The 22,171-nt window shown below is 43.8% G+C and overlaps 1 protein-coding gene across 2 annotated transcripts in view; it reads right to left on the reverse strand.

The window, feature by feature from the left end:
* Positions 1 to 22,171, reverse strand: part of polr3b (polymerase (RNA) III (DNA directed) polypeptide B) — a 101,887-nt gene that overhangs the window by 19,778 nt on the left and 59,938 nt on the right. For both annotated transcript variants that reach the window (XM_038780430.1, XM_038780431.1), the window contains exons 18-23: positions 20,366 to 20,464; positions 17,614 to 17,741; positions 14,720 to 14,929; positions 9,874 to 10,032; positions 3,966 to 4,083; positions 838 to 980 (exon numbers count right to left, since the gene is read on the reverse strand). In XM_038780430.1, coding sequence (XP_038636358.1) covers positions 838 to 980; positions 3,966 to 4,083; positions 9,874 to 10,032; positions 14,720 to 14,929; positions 17,614 to 17,741; positions 20,366 to 20,464 — 857 coding nt within the window. The remainder of the gene's footprint in view (positions 1 to 837; positions 981 to 3,965; positions 4,084 to 9,873; positions 10,033 to 14,719; positions 14,930 to 17,613; positions 17,742 to 20,365; positions 20,465 to 22,171) is intronic.

The following is a 22,171-nucleotide window of genomic DNA, read 5'->3' on the forward strand; positions in this document are numbered from 1 at the left end:
GGGATAAGGGGTATCTAAAATGCATCCCTTCTCATGGATTCAAAGATTACAGCACATAAAAAAGGGATAAGACTTGTGCACAAACCACATATCACTTTATTGATTCAATATGGTTTTTGCTAAAACAGGATAACAAACAACCCTCGCCCTCGAACATCATACGCCCTTGACAGAAAAAAACAACAACATGAAATCAAGAGCATAATCACACAAGAGAATAAAGTCCCGGATTCTTAATGAACTGCAGGACAAAACTCCATCCCGCTTTGAAAGACCAAGGCCATGGCAGGATCTCTCAAGTTCCATTGAACAAAGGGTCCACCTCTGCCTATCGAGTCTGCACTGACCCTCTGAAAGAGAACCCTACCTAGGCCCACACCTCCACCCTAACCCCGTAACCAAGTAACCTCACCTAACCTTTTGGTCACTATGGGGCAATTTATCATGGCCAATCCACCTAACCTACACATCTTTGGACTGTGTGAGGAAACCAGAGCATCTGGAGGATACCCACACAGACACAGGGAGAACGTGCAAACTCCACACAGTCACCCAAGGTTGGAATTGAACACAGGTCCATGGTGCTTTGTAGCTGCAGTGCTAACCACTGCGCCACTATGTCAAACTTTCACTCAAGGATACTTCACGGTTCATCAAAGAGAGCACCAAAAACCTTCACCACAAAGTCCAGATCATCACCCAGAACATTATTCGCAATAGCGATCATGACACCGATGCATACAGCAGCACCAGGGCATAAACCCACTCGCCAGCAAACCTGCCACTGCAAACCAGGTCCACCTCAGCCAAACTGCATGTCACATATTACAACCTTACCTTTCTGTCCATGCCGGCTGCTAAATTTATCACCAATCTCAGGACGTCTCGTCTGTCTCAGCAGAATTTTAATTAAGAACGCATCTTCTGAGTTTGAGGAGATCATCACCTTCTCGATGTAAGAATCTGTTGCTCCTTTGTAGCTGTTATGTAAGCAACATTGGTGATGTTAACAATCTGAGCTAAAGGCCATCCAGTACGGTTAGTCATCTCAGCTGTATACTGTTTAGCATTATTTGCAGTCACATGAAAGTATTCCATGTGTTCCAAAAAGGTAAGCATCCAAAGCAAAAGGGGTTGAGTATGGGATCTAGCACTCTTGCACTTCCGAACTTCCAATACGATTGGATGGGGGTGCGGCAGGAGCAGAGGGATAATGCTGCTCAACAGACTTTCAGAATCAGGGTTACAGAGCTGTCACCCCGTCTGTGACTTGCAATGTTTTGACAGGAAGTATAGAAAAAAAGAATATCATTTAATTGGTGAGAGAGGAAAAAATGTTGTAGTACAGTGGGGATCTGGGTGTCCTTGTATTCAAACCAAAAAAAGTCAGCATGTAGCTATAGCTAGTAATTAGGAAGGCAAGAGGAATATTGGCCTTTATTGCAAGGGGATGGGGGAGAATGGAGTATAGAAGTGGGGAAGTTTTGCCACAGCTGTACAGAGTATAGGTGGGACCACACACACAGTACTACTTATACTTTTAAGGAGGGCCATACTCGCAGAGAAGGTTCACTAGGCCGATTCCTGGAATAAGCAGTTTGTGCTTTGAGAAAAGGTTAAGCAGATTCAGCTACTACTCGCTGGACATTCGAAAAATTAAGGATGTGGGATAGTTGTTGTGAGGATGTGGGATAGCTGTGTGTGTGTGTAGGGGGGGAAAGAACGAGAGTCTAGACCAAGGTGCGCAGTTTAAAAATAAGGGAGTTTCCCCTTCAAGGAGTTGAGGGAGAACTTCTTTGTTCAGAGAGTAGTTCATTTTTAGAATTTTTTCCGCAGAGAGCAGTGGCAGCTCTTTGAGGTTATTCAAGGCGGAGTTAGACAGACTTTTTAATATGCAAGGGGTCGAGGGGGCACAGGAAAGTGGAGTTACGGCCACTGTCAGATCAACCCGAAAGGTAGAGCAGGCTCAATGGGCCAAATGGCCTACTGCTCCTATTTCTTATGGATCTTATGTTGTGGTGCATGGAGCTGTGCACCTGTCACAAAGTATGTCTTTAATTCTGCACAGCTCAGCTCATTGCCCAATTTCAATGTACGGTGATGTTCTTGAACCATTTACAAGGATCGAATGCTTTCGACTGGTTGTTCCATTCTATTATCAGGGTCATACAGGCTCATATATTATCATTACTCTAGAATTACCATTCCTCTTTCACTAACTTTTACACAGAAAAAACAAACTGGGGTTACTGGGCCACGGGGTTAGGGTGGAGTTGTGGGCTTAAGTAGGGTGCTCTTTCCAAGGGCCAGTGCATACTTGATGGGCTGAATGGACTCCTTCTGCACTGTAAATTCTATGATTCTATTCTGTGAAGCCTTAGTTTATTTGTGAAAATGCCCAGAGTGTACATACTGAAAGACTTTGCTGTGCAGTCTGGTACAGAGGTGAATGGATGTAATCATTTGCACACATTGAGGTTCACCAACAGAAATGTGACGGATAACCAGTTAATTTGTTTGTGCAGTCTTAGTTAAAGGAATGCACAGCAAGACACTAGGGGAGACCCCTCTATGTTCTTCCAATAGTGCCGTGGGACTTAAGCATTTCCCCGAAATATAGGAGGCCCCCATTTAACATCTTATTTAACAAGGGGGATGGTAAAATGTTTAACGCGGTGAGTTTCTGCAACCTGGGGTGCACCGCCTGAAAGAGTGTTGGAAACAGGAACTTTCATCAACTTATTGGATCAATACGTGACGAGAGAATGGGACTATAGGGAAAGAGGAGGAAGTAGGTTTCAAAGAAAGAGCTGGCACATTCTCAAAGGTCCTTCTGTGCTGTAAGATTATTATTGGATCCTACCCAATATTTATCCATCAACCAACACTAGTGGCAGATTATCTGACCATTCAAGGATTAAAATCGGAGGGCTAGTTAACTTGCAGTTCCTTGCGGTTAGGTGATTGAGGGGTGGTGGTCTGATCGAGCTGCTTAAAGGGATTCAACAGGTTAGATAGAGAGAAACTATTTCCTCTGGTGTGGTAAACAAGAATGAGGGGACAGGACCTTATAATCAGAGCTCAGCATTGCAGCAGGGAAATCGGAAAGAACGTTTCCACATAACGCGTGTTGAAAATCTGGAATGCTTACTTCTCGATATCAGACACTGCTGATGTTAGGGATTAATCGGAGATTTCAAGACTGATGAATGGGCTTTCGTTGGTAAGGGTAACATGGCAGATAAATAGATTGAGGTACATGTCAGCCAGGATCAAGGGGAGATGGTGGTGTAGTGATGATGTCACTGGACTAGCAATCCAGAGGCCCAGGCTCATTCTCTGGAGACACAGGTTTAAATCCCACCACAATAGCTGGTAGAATTTAAAATAATCTGGAATTTAAAACTAGTCTCAGAAATGCTGACCATGAAACCGTTGTCCATCGTCGGAAAAACCCATCTGGTTCACTCATATCCATGCCCGGCCTGACCTCTATGTGACTCCAGACCCATAGCAATGTGGACGACTCTTAACTGTCCTTTGAAATAGTGTGGCAAGTCACTCAGTTCAAGCATGATTATGGAGGAGCAACCATTGATGGCCTTGGCAATGACACCCACTTCCCAAGAATGAATAAATTAACTGGCTGACTGACTTATGGACTAGGCTCAGAGAGCTGAACAGTCTCATTCTGTCCCCTCAGGTTGCTCCTTTTGATCTCATTGTCATTTCTGGGACTGTGTCTTGTGCAAACTTGTCTACTCACAATTATTGCATTTCAAAAGCATTCATTGGCTGTGAAGTGCTCTGGGCCATCCTGAGGATGTGAAAGGTGCTATATAAATGCAAGTACTTTCTTTTCTCTTCAACATAATAATTCTCCATCATGGCTTCAGCCAACCAAAAACCTTTTTCTTCCCCGAGGTGCGCTTCCAGAAATGACAGAGGTCAGTGTTTAAACATACGTGATCGGAACGTCGCGGAACTGTGGTTGTTGAGATTGTGCAGTTCCCTCTAGTGGAGTCTGTGTAACCGTCGGCATTGATTTGTTCACCAGCACTTGTCTGTTTTCCACTTTCTCGCCTAATCAAAAAGAAAAGTGAAATAGGAGCGGTTTCTCGTCAGGAGCTCACACTGTACCATGAGATAAGAGTGAAACACATCTACAAATTCTAGTTACAGCAATTCATTGCAGCCGAGAAGATTCTCAGAACAGAAAAGGATAAACTACATGTTTTATTTAAACAGCATTAGAACTATCCAGAGCTGAGAAGCAACATGGCAAGGAAATGCTGAGAAGAGTCCCCCCAGGTACTGGAATTCTGCAAATATCTCCCAAAGTTTTCATTTTATTCAAGAAACGCAAATTACTGCAGATGCTGGAAATGTGAAATAAAAACAGAAAGTGCTGGAAATACTCAGCAGAACTGGCAGCATCTGTGGAGAGAGAACCACAGTTAACTCTTTGAGTCCAATATGACTCTTCTTTGAAATTTCATTTTGTTCACGAGTTGAACTTCAGGCAGCTAATGTCAGCTAACTTCTCCAATGCAGATGGCATCACAGCAAACTCTATTCCTGTCTTTACCCCAATGGAGCTTTTGAGGTCCATAGGAAAATGAAAATTTGACAGGGTAGATATAGAGAAACACTTGTGGGGAATCCAGAACTAGGGACCGTAACTGTGAGTCTACCATAAATCTAATCGGGAATTCAGGAGAAACTTCCTTACCCATAAAATGGTGAGAATGAGAAATTCATGGTCACACGGGGGTACTGAGGCAAACAGCGTCCCCACATACAAGAGGAAGCAGGATAAACACACAAAATAGAAAGGAATGGAAAGATATGGTGATACGGTGAGGTGAATAGGTGTGGGTGACAGCCGGAGTGGAGGTTAAGCACTGGCATTGACTAGCTGGGTCAAATGATTTATTTGTGTGATGTAGACGTGACAAGGAAAAAAACTCACTACAACTTAAAAGAACTTTCTTTGCTATAAACAAGAATCAGTCATTGAAAAGAAGGGATTACCAACCAATATGTAGGAAAGAGGAATAGGCCATTCAGCCCCACGTGTACTCTGCCATTTAACTAGATTATGGCTGATCTTCTACCTCAGTGTCATCTTCCCGCACCATCCCCATATCCCTTAAAATTTTTAATATCTAGAAATCTATCCACCTGTCTTGAACACACTCAAAACGACTGAGCCTCCACAGTAGGGAGTGGAGTATAGAATATGGAATTCCATAGATTTCCCACCCTCAGTGAAGAAATTCCTCCCTATCTTATTCCTAAATGACCTACCTCTTGTTCTGAGACTGTGTCACCTGGTGTTAGACCAAATCTCCATCCCAAGCCAGAGGAAACATCCTTGCGACATCCTATGCTTAACATCCCAGGCCCAAAACTCTCATTCCATGTTAAGCAGTGTTTCACTTGTATCTCTTTCAATTTGGTCTATTGCATTCGCTGCTCCCAATGTGGACTCCGCTATATCGGAGAGACCAAACGCAGACTGGTTGGTCACTTTGCTGAGCATCTTCGGCCTGTGCGCATTCAGGACCCTGACCTTCCTGTTTCTGGCCTTTTACACAAAAACCCTGCTCCCATGCCCACATGTCTGTTCTTGGCCTGTTGCAATATTCCAGTGAAGCTCAACGCAAACTGGAGGAACAACATCTCATCTTCCGGTTAGGCACGCTACAGCCTTCAGGCCTGAACATCGAATTCAACAACTTCAGATGATCAGCTCTACCCCACCTTGACCCATTTGTTTATTTCATTTTAACTGTCTTTTACCATTTTTTTCTTTCTTAATATATATTTAACTCCCCCACCCCCCTCCAATCTTATCCACCTTTCCTTCACCTTTCTCCTCTTTGCTTCCCCCTTCCCCTCCCCCCACATTTACAGTTCATCCTCTGATGTTAGTTTCCCTGCTGTTTGACCTGTCACATCTTTTGTCCTCTCTGGGGACTGCCATTAGCACTCTTTCCCCTTGGTTTCTGTAGCCATTAGCACCCGGTTTCTTTGGGTTTCTGTGGCTATGGCACTCCACAGTATAAATATTTCCCACTTTCTCTGTCTGTTAGCTTTGACAAAGAGTCATCGGACTGGAAACGTTGGCTCTTTTCTCTCCCTACAGATGCTGCCAGACCTGTTGAGATTTTTTCTATCGCTTGCGACATCCACCCTCTTGAGCCCTATCAGAATTTTTTCTGCTTCAATGAGATCACCTCTCATTCTTCTAAATTCTAGAGAACATTGGCCTAGTCTCCTCACTCTCTGCTCATAGGACCATTCCAGGGATTAGTCGGCTGAACTTTCATTGCTCTCCTTCTATGGGAAGTATATCTTTCCTCGAGTAAGGAGACCAAAACTGCACACGATACTCCAGCTGTGGTGTGATGTGAGAGTACCTTTAAGAAATGGGTGTGTATACAAGTATCTGTAGAGAGTACCTTTAAGAAATAGGTGTATATACAAGTATCTGTAGAGAGAGTACCTTTAAGAAATGGGTGCTTATTACTGCAGTGATGTCAGAGAGTGGGTGGAGCTGGGCTGTCTGTCAGCTTTTTACTTTCATTTTAGGCTGTTTGCTGCAGGGTGTGTTTTAGTTTCATTCTCAGAGCTGGATAGCTGCAGTCACAGCCAGAAGGTGTATTAGAGTCTCTCTCTGTAATCTAAAGAATGTAAATCGATCACTTGGCGATTTAAAACTAATAACTGCTCTCAGTAGTGACTTTAACCTGAGGTGCTTCTGTCAAAAGTTTATTTTTGTCTTCTGGATGTTAAAAGGAAAGCTTAAAGGTTTACTTAGTGTTGTATTTTTGGGGGGTGTATTTGATTTACTAGTTGCTAAAATATTCACTGTTTGATTTAAAAAGGTTAACTTGAGTTCATAGAATAAACATTGTTTTGCTTTAAAAAATACTTTTTCATTTCTGCTGTACCACACCTGTAGAGTGGGCCGTGTGCTCCCCACAATCTATTAAAAGTTGTGGGTCAGGTGAACTCCATGATACACTTTGGGGTTCTCTAAATCCTGGCCCATAACAGTGATCTCACCATGGCTTTGTAGAGCTACAGCAAGACATCTTTATTCCTGTGCTCAAATCCTCTTGCAATAAGAGCCAACATTTGCCTTCCTAATTGCCTGCTGCACCTTTCAGAGACTTATAACAAGGACACTGTAATAACCGCAAGAATTGGCTCCACCAGTTAACTTATAAGAAACAACATTTTATTCAAACTATTTACAGAGTGCTTTAAAATGGTCTTTCCATACTCAGCACTGGGGTCCAATTGCTGGGACAAGTTCCAATACCTCCCCCACTGAATTCTCAGCTCCCTTCCCTGATTGGCCAAGTGGGTCACATGACCCCTCTCTCTGGGAACGTCCCTCAAAGGGGCTAGCTACTACATCCCTCTCCCTTCAAGTCCCTTTTTATACATGATAATAATTAAATTATCCAATTGCCAAAACAGTAACAATCATGAACATTTTACACTTCATCAATAAACTCAGTCTGTCCAGTGGCGATATCTTTCTCAAAGAGCGACGTAGTGTGACTGAGGCTCTTTCATTGAGGTAGTTACTGTTTGCCTTATTTCACCAAGACTCTGAAACACAGCATTGGTAAAAGCTGTTCTTTGTTTTTTTAAATAAATTTAAAGTACCCAATTCATTTTTTCCAATTAAGGGGCAATTTAGCGTGGCCAATCCACCGACCCTGCACATCTTTGGGTTATGGGGGGGGGGGGGGGGGGGAAGAGGAGAACCCACACAAACACGGGGAGAATGTGCAAACTCCACACGGACAGTGACCCAGAGCCGGGATTGAACCTGGGACCTCGGCGGCGTGAGGCTGCAGGGCTAACCCACTGCGCCACCGTGCTTCCCGTAAAAGCTGTTCTGTTGGACATCTGGGAACCCGTGGATTGTGAAACACGGCGCAGCTTCTCAACTCTGGCATAAACAGTTGTGGATCTCCCCTCAAAATGCCACCATCCACTTAGAATGGATGCCCACTAACAACCAAAAAACATTGTTCCCATAAATGGCTCCCCATAGTTGATGTGGACCCTAACCCATGGTCGACCTGGCCATTCCTATGGATGTAACGAAGCTGCAACAGGTAACCTATGCTGAAATTGGCACTGATCACAGTGCTTTACCACTCTTTCCGTTCCAGAGCCGATACCAGGCCACCTCATTAGCATCTGCATTTTACACACGCTTGGATGGGTACCATGTAACTTTTCCAGTAACAATTCTCTTCCTTGCCCGGGGACGACCACTCTCGATCCCCAGAGGGCAATACCGTCCTCACAGTTAAGCTAGTCCTCCTGCTCTGGTACGGCTTTATTTCCTCTGAAACATGTTCTGCTACCCATATATCATCTGTTTCACCTTCCACAACACTGGCTTCTGTTTGTCTGTTTGATTTTGTCTGTTCTGCTAAATTAAAGAAGCCATACCCCATGGACAAGCCCTCCGTATACACAGGATCTGCTCAGACGAGGAGGAGCGTAACAGACATCTACAAACGCTGAAAGATGCCCTCGTATGAACGGGATATGGCAGTCGACTCATCGATCGACAGTTCCAACACGCCACAGCAAAAAACCGCACCGACCTCCTCAGAAGACAAACACGGGACACAACCGACAGGGTACCCTTCGTCGTCCAGTACTTTCCTGGAGCAGAGAAACTACGACTTTCTTCGCAGCCTTCAACACATCATCGATGAAGATGAACGTCTAGCCAAGGTCATCCCCACACCCCCACTACTTTGCCTTCAAACAACCGCGCAACCTCAAACAAACCATTGTTTGCAGCAAACTACCCAGCCTTCAGAACAGCGACCACGACACCACACAACCCTGCCATGGCAATCTCTGCAAGACAAGCCAGATCATCAACATGGATACCACCATTACACGTGAGAACACCACCCACCAGGTACGCGGTACATACTCGTGCGACTCGGCCAACGTTGTCTACCTCATACTCTGCAGGAAAGGATGTCCCGAAGTGTGGTACATTGGGGAGACCATGCAGACACTGCAACAACGAATTAACGGACATCGTGCGACAATCACCAGGCAGGAATGTTCCCTTCCAGTCGGGGAACACTTTAGCAGTCAAGGGCATTCAGCCTCTGATCTCCGTGTAAGCGTTCTCCAAGGCGGCCTTCAGGACGCGCGACAACGCAGAATCGCCGAGCAGAAACGTATAGCCAAGTTCCGCACACAAGTGTGGCCTCAACCGGGACCTGGGATTCATGTCGCATCACATTCATCCCCCACCATCTGGCCTGGGCTTGCAAAATCCTACCAACTGTCCTGGCTTGAGACAATTCACACCTCTTTAACCTGGGGTTACCCCATCTCTGGATTTGTAAAGACTTGATTACCTGCAAATGCTCGCATTCTAAACATTGTCGGGCATCTTTGAATTTGTCTATATATATGTTTCTGGAACATACCTCTTCATTCACCTGAGGAAGGAGCAGTGCTCCGAAAGGTAGTGTTTGAAACAAACCTGTTGGACTTTAACCTGGTGTTGTAAGACTTCTTACTGTGTTCATATTTTTACACATTATATTCCACCTGCCATGTTTTTGCCCGCTCACTTAAGTCTGTCCAAATCCCTTTGAAGGCTCTTTGCATCCTCTTCACAACTCACCTTCCTACTAATTTTGTGTTATTGGCAAACTTGGAAATGTTACATTTGGTCCCCACATCCAAATCCATATACTCCTACTCTGTTTTCTGTTCACTCCATACCAACATATTTGCCCCCAACCTCACGGTGTTCTAAAAAAAACTATAGTATTCCCCAACATAGCTCATGTTTCTTACCTGGTGAGCAAATGCCGTCTGCATCTAAAATTTCATGTCGCCAAATTGGCTTCCGTGTAGCTGCATCAAGCATTGGACCCATAACTTTGTCGAAGGTTTGATTGGTATAACGTTTAAGTGTACATTTTGCGTTCTTATACACCAGGCACCTGCCAAAACCTTGAGGGAAGATAAATGTAACAATTATTACAATCAAGCACTCCACAAACAGCCAGTGCCCCAATGATCTCACTTTGGGGTAGTTGGGGAGGGGGGTCGGCTGCAGGCAGGGTGCACAGCACCATTGGGTGCAAGCAGTGACTTTTCAAGGGAACCTCCCTTGCCAGCAGCAGGTTGGCACAGCAAGCCTGAGAAGGAGAGACCACCCAAAGGAAGCCACAGGAATGCCGGTGATGGCAGTTTTCCCACATAGCATGATTGAATACGACCAGTAGTGGGATGAGTCCATAACTGGGCTCCTGGCTGGAAGGTCATTGTTGTGTATTCATGTTTGTTCCTGGTTGGAACAAAGTCACTCGAGTTCAATCACGTGATGGACTGATGACATCATCGGCAGTTTGGGCAAGTAAACAGTCCGTTTACTCTAGCAGCCTCTGAGAAAACACCTTTCTAATTAAGCTCATGCTTGTTGTTTTTACCTTTGTGGTCTGTAAGCATTTCCTTTAAAAATAAAAACTAGAAACTGGTGATGCAGACGTTGGAACCGCACTGGCAGATTCCCGAAGAAAATATATAGAAAAATCATTGATCCGTACACAGCCATCCAAAAAGGATTAGGAAGCTAAACATCACAACACCAAAGCTAGCAATGATGGGGTGCCAACCCCATGGCTGCAATCGAAGGAATCAAAATTTAAACTCAGATTTCAATGAGAACAGCATCAAAAGAAGCTTGCCATGTGCTCTGCCCGGGAAGTTCTGGAACAGTGCTCCCTACCCTGCAGTAATACTTTAGAGCTGAGGATGTTCCAAACTCGGATGGCAGCAGGCTCAGCTTAGGGTACCTTGTTTGGAAAGAAAGGGAGGTTGTGCTAAAACATTTTGGGGCACATCGTGCATACGCAAGCACTTTCCATAGTAAAAATGGTAGGAATGTTTGGCACCATGAGACCGTATGATGAAAGCGCTGGAGCTCATACATCGAGTGGTCCAAATACATTGTCCCGGCGAACAAAATTGCAGCGGACATAGTAGCCCCGACCTTCATAAGCATGATGGTAGGCATGCCGGGGCTGCTTTCACTCTCCTGCAAAGTCTAGTGCAACCAGAGGAACTAGGCACAAAAACATATGGCGAAATAGTAGAAACCGCAGGGCCTTTTTCTCACCTAATCCCTTGGCAATCGCTGAGAGGTTCAGGTTCCACGAACGTAACCAGCAAGAAGGTGAAGCAATGTCATAGTTTGTACCTACTTTGAAGAAATTGACTGAATTTTGTAAATTTGAAGATGTCTTGAACGCCACCACTAAAGTCCGTGTGCGTTAAGAAACTAAGCTAGGGCAGCACGGTAGCGCAGTGGTTAGCACTGCTGCCTCACGGCGCCGAGGATCCGGCTTCGATCCCAGCTCTGGGTCATTGCCCATGCAGAGTTTGCACATTCTCCCTGTGTCTGCGTGGGTCCCACCCCCACAACCCAAAAAAGATGGGCGGGGTAGGTGAATTGGCTACTTTAAATTGCCCCTTAATTGGGAAAAAAAAAGAAATGGGTACGCCAAATTTATTTTAAAAAGTGAAGCTATCCCGAAAAGGCTGTTAACCTAAAGAAGGCTTTAAAAGTCACAATCTCTACGGAACTGGAAGCGAAGGAAGCCCAACAATTAAGCTTGTGAACTAAAATCCATAAAATCTTGGTTGAAACCTAAACATAGCCACAGTTTGAAAATTGCGATTGATGTGCAAAAACTGGGCTTGCAGCAATGGATTGATGGCGTAAAGATCAAAAATGCAAGAATTGTGTAAAAATGGGGGACATTGAATGTTCGTGTTGGAGAAAGAAACAACGCGTTTCAAACAAGATTTATAAAAAGAACCAAATACATCAAATGAAAAATCGAAGAGAGGGTAAGTATCCACGTGATTCACAAATAACGCGAAAAAGGACTAGAGTCACAATCAGACGACGACTGTCATTGAACGTGCTGCCCACTGCGGGCGTAAGAAACAGTTACCGAGTCACTCCTTTACTGGACGGACAATGGTGAAAATGGAGGTGGACACTGGTGCAGCCTGTTCGTTGGTACCAGAAACTGTTCACCAAAAGAAACTACAACAAATTGCCTTGAAACCCTCAACGACAATACTCAACACCTATATCAGAGAAATTATTCTATTGAGGGGCTGTTTTATGTAAATGTGCAGCGTAGCGGACACATCGCAGGCTTCTCCCTGCACATCGTTAAAGGTAACTAACGGGTCCTAATGGGGAGAATGGGACTGGAGAAAGAGACTGCAGACTAGAAGATGATGGACTACGAGTATCGAAGGATAAATGTGAATTCTTCAAATCTTCTATTGAATACCTGGGGCATGTCATAGATGCAAAGGGACTGCACAAAACACATTCAAAAGCAAATGTCATAGTTGAGGTACCCGCAAATTAAAAACATAAATCAACTTCGAATATTTTTGGGCTGAATAAACAATTATGCGTATGACACATATGGGATGGGAGCAGTAGTTTCTCAAAAAATGCCCAATGGTGAAGAGAAGCCAATAGATCCTTGAACAAAGCAGAAATGAACTATGCACAGAGCAAATGTTTTTAACAATACCTATAGGGACAGAAATTTACTTTGTTAACAGACATTGGCCACTGACAATGATACTGGGGCCGCACACCAGTATTCCATCTTCAGCAGTGAGCCAGATGCCGAGATGGACATTGCTGTTGTCAGCACATATATATGCAATAAAATATTGTAAATCAAATGTCAATGGGAACGCTGATGGACTCTCCCGATTACCTTTGGCTAACAAGTTGTTAATGAATAGTTTGAGTGGTAATATTTTCCATGTCGAAGAGGTTGATAACAGTCCTGTAACTACAAAAAATATTCCAGAAATAATCCTCTCCTGTCAGAAGTTATGGACATGGTGCTTCATGGCAAGACTAGAGTTGAAGCCATATGTTACCGGAAGACTCGAACTAAGCGTATGGGCAGGTCTTTTCCTCTGGGGAATGAGGGTCATCATTATGTCACTGTCAAGGAAACATGTCCTAAACCAATTTCATGAAGGTCAGTGTGGGATTGTAAGGACGAAGGAGATAGCCCGAAGCTATTTTTGGTGGCCAGGGCTCAATAGCGAAAACGAGGAGATGGCGGGCATGTATTCGGCTTATGCAAAGGTTCAAAACCTGCCGCCATGAGTGCCATTACACCCATGGGAATGGGCAGAAGGGCCACAGCAAAGTGTTCATATAGATTTATGTTGGACCATTCAAAAATACGAATATTTTTCATTGTGGTAGATGTACATTCAAAATGGCATGAAGTCACCGTTATGAAGACTACATCTTGGAGAGAACAACAGAAAGAATAGAAAGATTTCTGGTGATTGTTAACGTCATATGTTTCATGACAGGAACCTCTGATGTAAAGGGGGAGGAAAGTGTTGTGTATTCATGTTTGTACCTAGTTGAAACAAGGTCACTTTTAAGAGTTCAATCATGTTTTGTACTGATGACACTTTTGGCAGTTTGAGTGAGAAACCAGTCAGTGTATTCTAGCAGCCTGTGAGAAAGCACCTTTCTAAAAAAGCTCTTGCTTGTTTTGTACCTTTGTGGTCTGCAAGCCTATCCTTTAAAGATACCACAGTCGTGCTAAATGCTTCCCATTCCAAACTTAATTGGGGGGGGTTGTGGAAGCTTGGGAAGGCTGGGGTTACCACCTCGTTCCAATGTATGTCCTTCCCTCACCCCCACTGCTCAGTGTCCTCTCAGGCAGCATCAAATTTCACATATGTGATATATGGTGTTCAAAAGCAATTGTTCTGCTATTCAATATTTAACATTAAAGCTTTACAATCCATAGTCCATGCAGGGAATGGCCACTGGCAAATCACCATGGCACCAGGAACAGAGTTAGTGCGTAAAACTGAGATCCCATTTCTGTGGTAAATTAAGCTTTGTTATTGCAGCTTTATCTCAGACTGGTGGTTCCCGTACCAGCCTCCCCGGACAGGCGCCGGAATGTGGCGACTAGGGGCTTTTCACAGTAACTTCATTGAAGCCTACTCGTGACAATAAGCAATTTTCATTTTTCATTTCATTTCACTAGTAAACCAGCAGGATCATATCAGCCATGGCTCAGTGGGTAGCACTTGTGTCTCTGAGTCAAGGTTGTCGGGTAAAATCCCATGAACTTGAGCACAAAAACCTGGGCGAACACTTCCAGTGCAATAGCAAGGGAGTGCTGCACTGTTAGAAGTGCCAGTTTTCAGATGACATGTTGAACATGGATGTAAAATTACCCCTGGCACTATTTTGATGAAAAGCAAGAGTTTCCTGGCCAGTATTAATCCTCCAACCAACATCACAAAAACAGATTAATTAGTCATTATCACACTTTTTCATGGGAGCTTGCTGTGTGTAAATTATCTGCCGCATTTCCTAAATGACAACACTGGCTACACTACAAAAAGCACTTCACTGGCTGTAAAGTAGTTGAGGATGACTGGAGGAGATGAAAAACACCGTATCAACGCAAGCTGTTTTTTCTTCACTACAATGCTCGAAAAGATCAAACAATTCTGCAAGTCCAGTGCACGCACACTGCAGGTAAGATTACCTGCAGATAAGGATTCAAGTTAAAACACAAAAGGAATGAAATAGCTTAGCCTGCATCACCTCTGTCCAAAGAAGCCTTATTTAGGACAAGAGCATCTTCAATATCATAACCGCTGTAGCTCATCACTGCAACTGTGGCATTCTGTCCGGCTGGTAGCTTTTCAAAATCAATCAGTTCGATGGATTTGGTCTTCACCATGGGTTTCTGAGGATAGGCGAGCAGGTACATGAGGGTGTCAATCCGGTTACGCTGGTTGTAGCCTATTGTACCTGCAGGGACACATTAATAAAATATCACCACTCTGCATTCCCGAAAGCAATCCGACAGGTCATTCTACACCAACATCCTTTGCTGATCACATTCACAGGCAGATAAATCAAATCTGATTTGATAAAAAAAAAAACAAGCGCAAAAAAACTCCAAAATCCGAATCCAAATCAGGTGCAAATAACAGATGATATTTCCTCTGTTAGATTTCATTCAATAGTTGTTATTTGGTGTTTCAGTGCTTTCCGAGTTACGTTATGAAAGTTCATAGATTTGTCTTTAGAATCACTTGCAATTAGGGAATGCAGAAGCTGAAATTATGTTCTTTTTGTCACCTACTGGCCCAAAATAGTTCATTGGGGCACTGGGAAATTGCTGTTTGGGAAATTTGTACCTCAGTTGCAAGTGTAGAAACAAATACGTCAAATGTAACAATTTCGCTCCTCCCACAAAAATAACCTGCTGAGAAGCAGGCACAGGGGTTTCTGAAACGTGAACTTGGGAGTCCTTTAAATAGTCTTTAAAAACACTGCAAAAACCACCCCCTTTGATTCCCAGTGGAGTCTGGATTGGTACACAACTTCTTAAACTCGCCGAGAGGGAGGTATTGCAAAGATACCTCGATCCGGAATAAAAAGAGAAACGTCTAATAGCAGCAAAATAAATAAAAACCATCAGCAGTTTTGCTGAACTTCCTTCAGTGCAGAATTCCTCTTCAAAACTTGACAGAAGGAAATTCTCAAAACACAAATTTGCAAATCTATAAGCTGAAGTTACAGTTGCTTCGTAGGCTACTCTACATTATATTAAAACGACCAATGAGTGTGTATTCTAATTTATCTAAATGTAATTAAAGAGGAAAGGTTTATAAGATTTTCCCGTTTCCCCTTCCCCATTGCATTATTTTCCTTTAAGAATATATCCAATTCCTTGTTGAAAGTTACTATTGAATCTTGTTCCCACTCTCCTTTCAGGCAATGCATTCCAAAGAACATAACCCACTGTGTAAAATAAATTCCTATCTTTCTTTTGGTTCTTTTGCCAGTTTCCAGGGGACAGTGGTGACGTGGCAATGTAACTGGACCAGTACTCCAGAGGCCGAGGCTAATGCCCCAGGAACAGGATTCAAATCCCACCATGGCAGCTGTTGTTAAAAACCCATCTAGTTCACTCATGTCCTTTAGAGAAGGAAATCTGCCATCCTTACCTGGTCTGGCCTACATGTGACTCCAGGTCCACAACAATGTGGTCTGCCCTCTGAAACGGCCTAGTAAGCCACTCAGTTCAAGGGCAATTAGGAATGGGCAACAAATGCTTGGCTTGCCAATTGCGCCGACATCCCGTGAAAGAGTACAGGAAAAAAAAATGTTTGAATCTCCTTATTTATTCCATCAAAATCTCTCGTGATTTTGAACATTTTTATTAAATCTCCCCTGAACCTCTGGTCCAGTCTCTTGACATAACTGAAGTCCCTCATCCCTAATATCATTAAGTAAATCTTCTCATGCAGTGCATTAGGTCAGCCAATAGTCAACACAGTTCCAGTTAAACGTAACTCTTATTTTTCCACAAAGGCTGCACATTGTCATGATGGCGCCATTAATCATAGCTACGCATTCAACCTGCTCAACATTTACATCCAGGTTTCGACAGTCGCCCCGCTTTCTAACGTCAGAAGTGACGACAGGGCACCGTATCCAGGGAGCTGATTGTACAAGCTCAGGGTCTGGGCAGCTGAATACACCAGCCACAGTGAAAAAAAAACAGACAATGAATTGCAAATGACACTCCAAAACAAAAACACAAAAAGCTTCACACACAAAACCAACAATGGGACTCTGCATATATATCGATCTGCTGTTCTGTATGCACTGATCCTACTTAACTGTGTGTGGCAACAAACTGTTCACTTTGAAAATGATGTCAAACGGGTACAAACACAGAAAGCAATTAGGAGAAACTTTTAGTGCTGGTCTCGCACCACTGACCCACTCCCAGAAAAGAACAGTGACAGAAACAACGCTTAGAGAAACGAATGCTCAGAATCACTACAGGAACATAGTGAGAAATAAACTGGCCTCTCAATTTAATACAGAATTTATAGTGGAGGGAGTTGGCCATTGAGCCATGCAGTTAAACTCGACCTCTCTCTCTCACCTAATCCTATTTCTCTGCCCTTTCCACCCCCCCATCCTTTTACATTCCTCCTTTCAAATTTTTCATCAAATTTCTTTTAAAAATGAAGTTGCAGCCTGTTGGTCCCTTATAACGCATTAACCGTCCGAGTAACCAGGTTTGTGAACAAAAATTACTCTAATCGCCCCCTTCATTTCAGCCAATGGTGATTGTCAACCTGATTTCTTGTGACCCACTCACCAACCAGTGCGATCAAAACTCTTAGTATTTATCTTCACAACTGATCTTGCCAACTTTTATCCGATTTCCTCTTTCACCTTTCCTTTCATCTTCTTCTGTTCCTGCGAACCTCTTTTTCCGAGTCTTTCTTCACATTATAACTTTTATTTTCTGCCCTAACGTCTTTGACAAATTGGGAATTTGAATTGATTGCAGCCAGTGAGACACCTGAACGTGTTGGCCACAAACTTCTGAATATAGATCAAAGTTTCTCCTTCGCCCTGTTTGAGCAAAGGTTGCAGGGATTTTTCATAAGGTGAGCAGTTCTTACCCATGGCTTGTTTTCCCATTGCGCACTGGTAGGTGTTCCTGGGAGACTGATTGTGGTGAGGGTAAGGAATAAGCCCTGCGCACACACCAAGGAGTGTAAATGGTTCAATCTCCAAGTGGGTTGTGGATCTGTAATGATGAGCAACAGAGTTAATTTCAGACACTTTAACCAGTGTTTGGTAAAATTTCTCTCATGCATCGGAGGCCCAGCAGCAATGTATAATGGAGAGCCCTGTTTAGTTAATAGAGGTATTCAAAATAATGAGGAGTTTGACAGAGTAAATACGGAGAAGATTTTTCCAGTGGTAGGCAAGTTGGTGAGCAGAATGCACAAATTTAAGATAATTGGCTAAAGAATCATAGAACATACATTGCAGAAGGCGGCCATTCGGCCCATCGAGCCTGCACCGACCCATTTAAACCCTTACTTCCACTCTGTCCCCATTACCCAATAACCCCTCCTAACCTTTTTTGGTCACTAAGGGCAATTTATCAAGGCCATTCCACCTTACCTGCACGTCTTTGCAAGGTGGGAGGAAACCGGAGCTTCCGGAGGAAACCCACGCAGACACGGGGAGAACATGCAGACTCCGCACAGACAGTGACCCAGCAGGGAATCGAACCTGGGACCCCGATGCTGTGCAGCCACGGTGCTATCCATTTGTGCTACCGTGCTGCCCACCAGATGTGAGATAAGAAGTTATTTTAAGTAGCCAGAATGCACTGCCTGAAAGGGTGGTTGAGGCAGATTCAATAGTAATTGATCCAATTCCCTTTTAAAAATATTTGAAGGAGAAAAAGATTTCAGGACTATGGTGAAAGAGAAAAATGGAACTAATTAAGCAGCTTGACTAAACAGCTGGCCATAGTGGGCCGAAGGACCTCCAGCTGTGCGATTAGGGCAGCACGGTAGAACATGTGGCTAGCACTGTGGCTTCACAGCACCAGGGTCCCAGGTTCTATTCCCCACTGGGTCACTGTCTGTGCGAAGTCTGCATGTTCTCCCCGTGTCTGTGTGGGTTTCCTCCGGGTGCTCCGGTTTCTTCCCACAGTCCAAAGACATGCAGGTTAGGTGGATTGGCCATGCTAAATTGCCCATATTGTCTAAAAAAAAGGTTCGGAGGGGTTATTGGGTTATGGGGATAGGGTGGAAGTGAGGGCTTAGTGGGTCAGTGCAGGCTCGATGGGCCGAATGGCCTCCTTCTGCACTGTATGTTCTAAAAAAAAGATTTTAAGGATAGCTGGTATTGATAAAGTGCCTTTCACATGAAAAACATCTTCTGATGTGTTTTATAAATAAGCGCATTTCCCAATGTAAAAGTACAGCTCCACAAATACATTAATACACATTTTATGTGCAGGGTAATGTATTGGCCACGCTAAATTGCCCCTTAATTGGAAAAAAAGAATTGGGTACTTTGGAAAATGGAAAATATATTCATTTTACAGCACAGTACAGGTGAATGGATAGATCTGATGTCAGATCAGTTTGTACATGATCGGCAGCACGGTAGCATTGTGGATTGCACTATTGCTTCACAGCTCCAGGGTCCCAGGTTCGATTCCGGCTTGGGTCACTGTCTGCGCGGAGTCTGCATATCCTCCCAGTGTGTGCATGGGTTTCCTCCGACTGCTCCGGTTTCCTCCCACAGTCCAAAGATGTGCAGGTTAGGTGGATTGGCCATGATAAATTGCCCTTAGTGTCCAAAATTGCCCTTAATGTTGGGTGGGGTTACTGGGTTATGGGGATAGGATGGAGGTGTGGGCTTGGGTAGGGTGCTCTTTCCAGGAGCCGGTGCAGACTCGATGGGCCGAATGGCCTCCTTCTGCACTGTAAATTCTATGATGACAAAGATTAAGCCTCAGGACAAAATCATAAATTAGACGGTATGCAACCCAACTAGTCAACCTCTGCCTTCCCGGCTGGCTGATCGTCACAAGCTCCTTGCGCATGATCCTCTCAGGCATCACCCTAAGAATGACCTCTCCAGAGGCTTCACCACCAATGTGGGAGAGGCTGGCATCCATATAGCTGAGAGAATTTGGTTGTGGCAACACCCTCAAACTGACAAAGCCCTTGATGACGATATAAAGAAACGGGCTGCCAAGAGCATTGGTCAGGCCCCACCTGGAGTAAACGTGTACAGCTCTAGGCACCACACCTCAGGAAGTGTACAGTCGCCTAGGAGGAGATGCAGCACAGATACCTCAGAATGATTCCGGGACTAAAAGAGTTGAATTGTGACGGCAGTTTGCAATAAGTGGACTTATATTCCATTGAGATGAAGTGTTTTCAAATGATAGAGGTTCAAATATTGAAAACCTCTCTCCTCGGGTTGCAAAATACAGAACAAGGGGGCATAATTAGAGTTAGACTGAGCAGTGGAATCAGGAACACTGTTCATGCAAGACATAGTGGAAATCTAAAACTCTTCCCCACAAATGGCATTGGGGTCATTTGGAGTTTTTGGGACTGAGATGACTAGAAATTTACTGTGTTAGGATATCAAGGGATAAAGACAGGTGAAAGGGATAGATGATCAGTCATCATCTGATAGGATAGAGGGACAGGCTGAAAGGACTGAGTGGCCTCTTCCTGTTTGCGCGCTCCTAGCATTTAATATTCAGGCATTATCTTCCAAGGCATGGACCTTAAACGTAAAAAAAAACCTGTGTGCAGAATTGACAAATTATACTTTTGAAATGAATACTTTTGTGTAAAATCATTCCTGTGCAGCAGTTTCTAAACTTACTTTTTGATCATATGCTCATAAAGTGCAATATAGCAATCATTTTCTTCATTCACGTCAAGGTACTCCACTAATCCCTCATGCAAGAAATCTTCAAAGGACCTGCAGACAAATCATAAAAATTAAACCATTACATTAACACCGAAGCAAAATATGCAGATGCTGTATATCTGAAATATTTACACCCCCTCTAGAGACATCTTTTGCTTATTTGTCCCATTATCATCATCTTTTTTCATGCACCATCATCCCTTTTTGCAATTTAATCTCTCTATCACAGACCTCCCCTTTTGCACCACCCCCCCCACACCCCACCCCCACCCCTGCCGATTTTCCCCTTGGGTACAATGTTAAAAATGGGTGAACACGTTAATGTCCGTTCCTTCAGGTTTTATTGTGCATTTACTTGGCGGTCCCAGGTGGTGGTAAGTCACTTGTCGGAAACTATTTTTCAGCCAACTAGTTACTGTAGGAGATTAAACCATATGGAAACGCTAGGAGATGAACCTATTTACTGTGCTCTCAGTCTCTCGGTGTTGAGCATCTGTCCAAACTAGGCACATAAAACCAAGACAGATAGCACTGCCTCTCGCACTCCAATGCTCCCTGCCCATCTATCATCCCGTTTGCCTCTGTTCCCATACCTCTGTACTGTAAAGCCACATCTTACCAGAAAACTGGAGGAGGTTTCTCCACTTGAAAATGAAATGAAAATCGCTTATTGTCACAAGTAGGCTTCAATGAAGTTACTGTGAAAAGCCCCTAGTCGCCACATTCCGGCGCCTGTTCGGGGAGGCTGCTGGCCTGCCTGGGTCTGCTTTAAAAGCCAGAGATTTAGCCCAGTGTGCTAAACAAGCCCCTTCAACCACTTCAATGGCTTCGACTAGGGTCGAAATAGGTTAAAGCCAAAACAGGTTGCAAATTTATAAATGTTACAAGTGCCGTTTTCTGTAACTCAAACGGTGCAAAGTCGAGGACTGCCTGCCTCTGCTTAAAGCCTGCTATATCTCCAACTTTTTCCACTTCCGATGAGAGATCATCGCCATGAAATATTAAGGTAGTTTCCCTCTCCACAGATGCTTCCTGGCCTGCAGAGTATTTCCAGCTGGAGCGCCTTCGCGCACATTTCAATCCCCAAGTTGTGCTTTTATTTCCTTAACATAATTTAATTCCCTCTTAAATATTCTGATAGAATTAACGGCCTCAAGCAGAAATGTGTTTTAAAAATTGTCAACTAGCAGAAGGAGGGTGCTGTTAAAACATCACCTTGTTGGCACATTTGAGTAAATAATAAGGCTTAAAATGATCAAATTGTTCTGTACACGAGCTTATTGATAAATGTCTGACTTTGTATGTATTACTGGGATAATGTGAATTCTGGGATATATTGGTGAGAAGTCTTAAAGCTGCCATCTCTTTAAGTGCCAAATACTGATACAGCTTTAAGAAAGAACACTTGGGGCTATAGCTCCAGTGAATCTAGCTCAGCACTAAATAGAAGCAATGCTGATTGATCAGGAAGGTGGTATAAAGACTAGATGTTCCTTCCAGGACCTCCGGTCAAAAGATACAACTTGTAGCAGTGATAAGGGAAGACAAGGTTGCAAAACTGATCGGCTGGAAGAATGGTCCGAAGACTAGATGTTCTTAGGACCTCCAGTTAAGAGATACAAATGAAGGTAAAATTGTTGTGGGGATGCTAAGCAGTCCTCTTTTCAGATTTTTATTGGATTAGAAGTAGTTAGTTGTGTTGACCCAGGTGCACACACTTGAACTAAATGTTGCAAAGCTAACTCTGTAAAGGGTAGA

Source organism: Scyliorhinus canicula, chromosome 20, assembly GCF_902713615.1.
Source record: "Scyliorhinus canicula chromosome 20, sScyCan1.1, whole genome shotgun sequence".
Classification (NCBI taxonomy): Eukaryota; Metazoa; Chordata; class Chondrichthyes; order Carcharhiniformes; family Scyliorhinidae; genus Scyliorhinus; species Scyliorhinus canicula.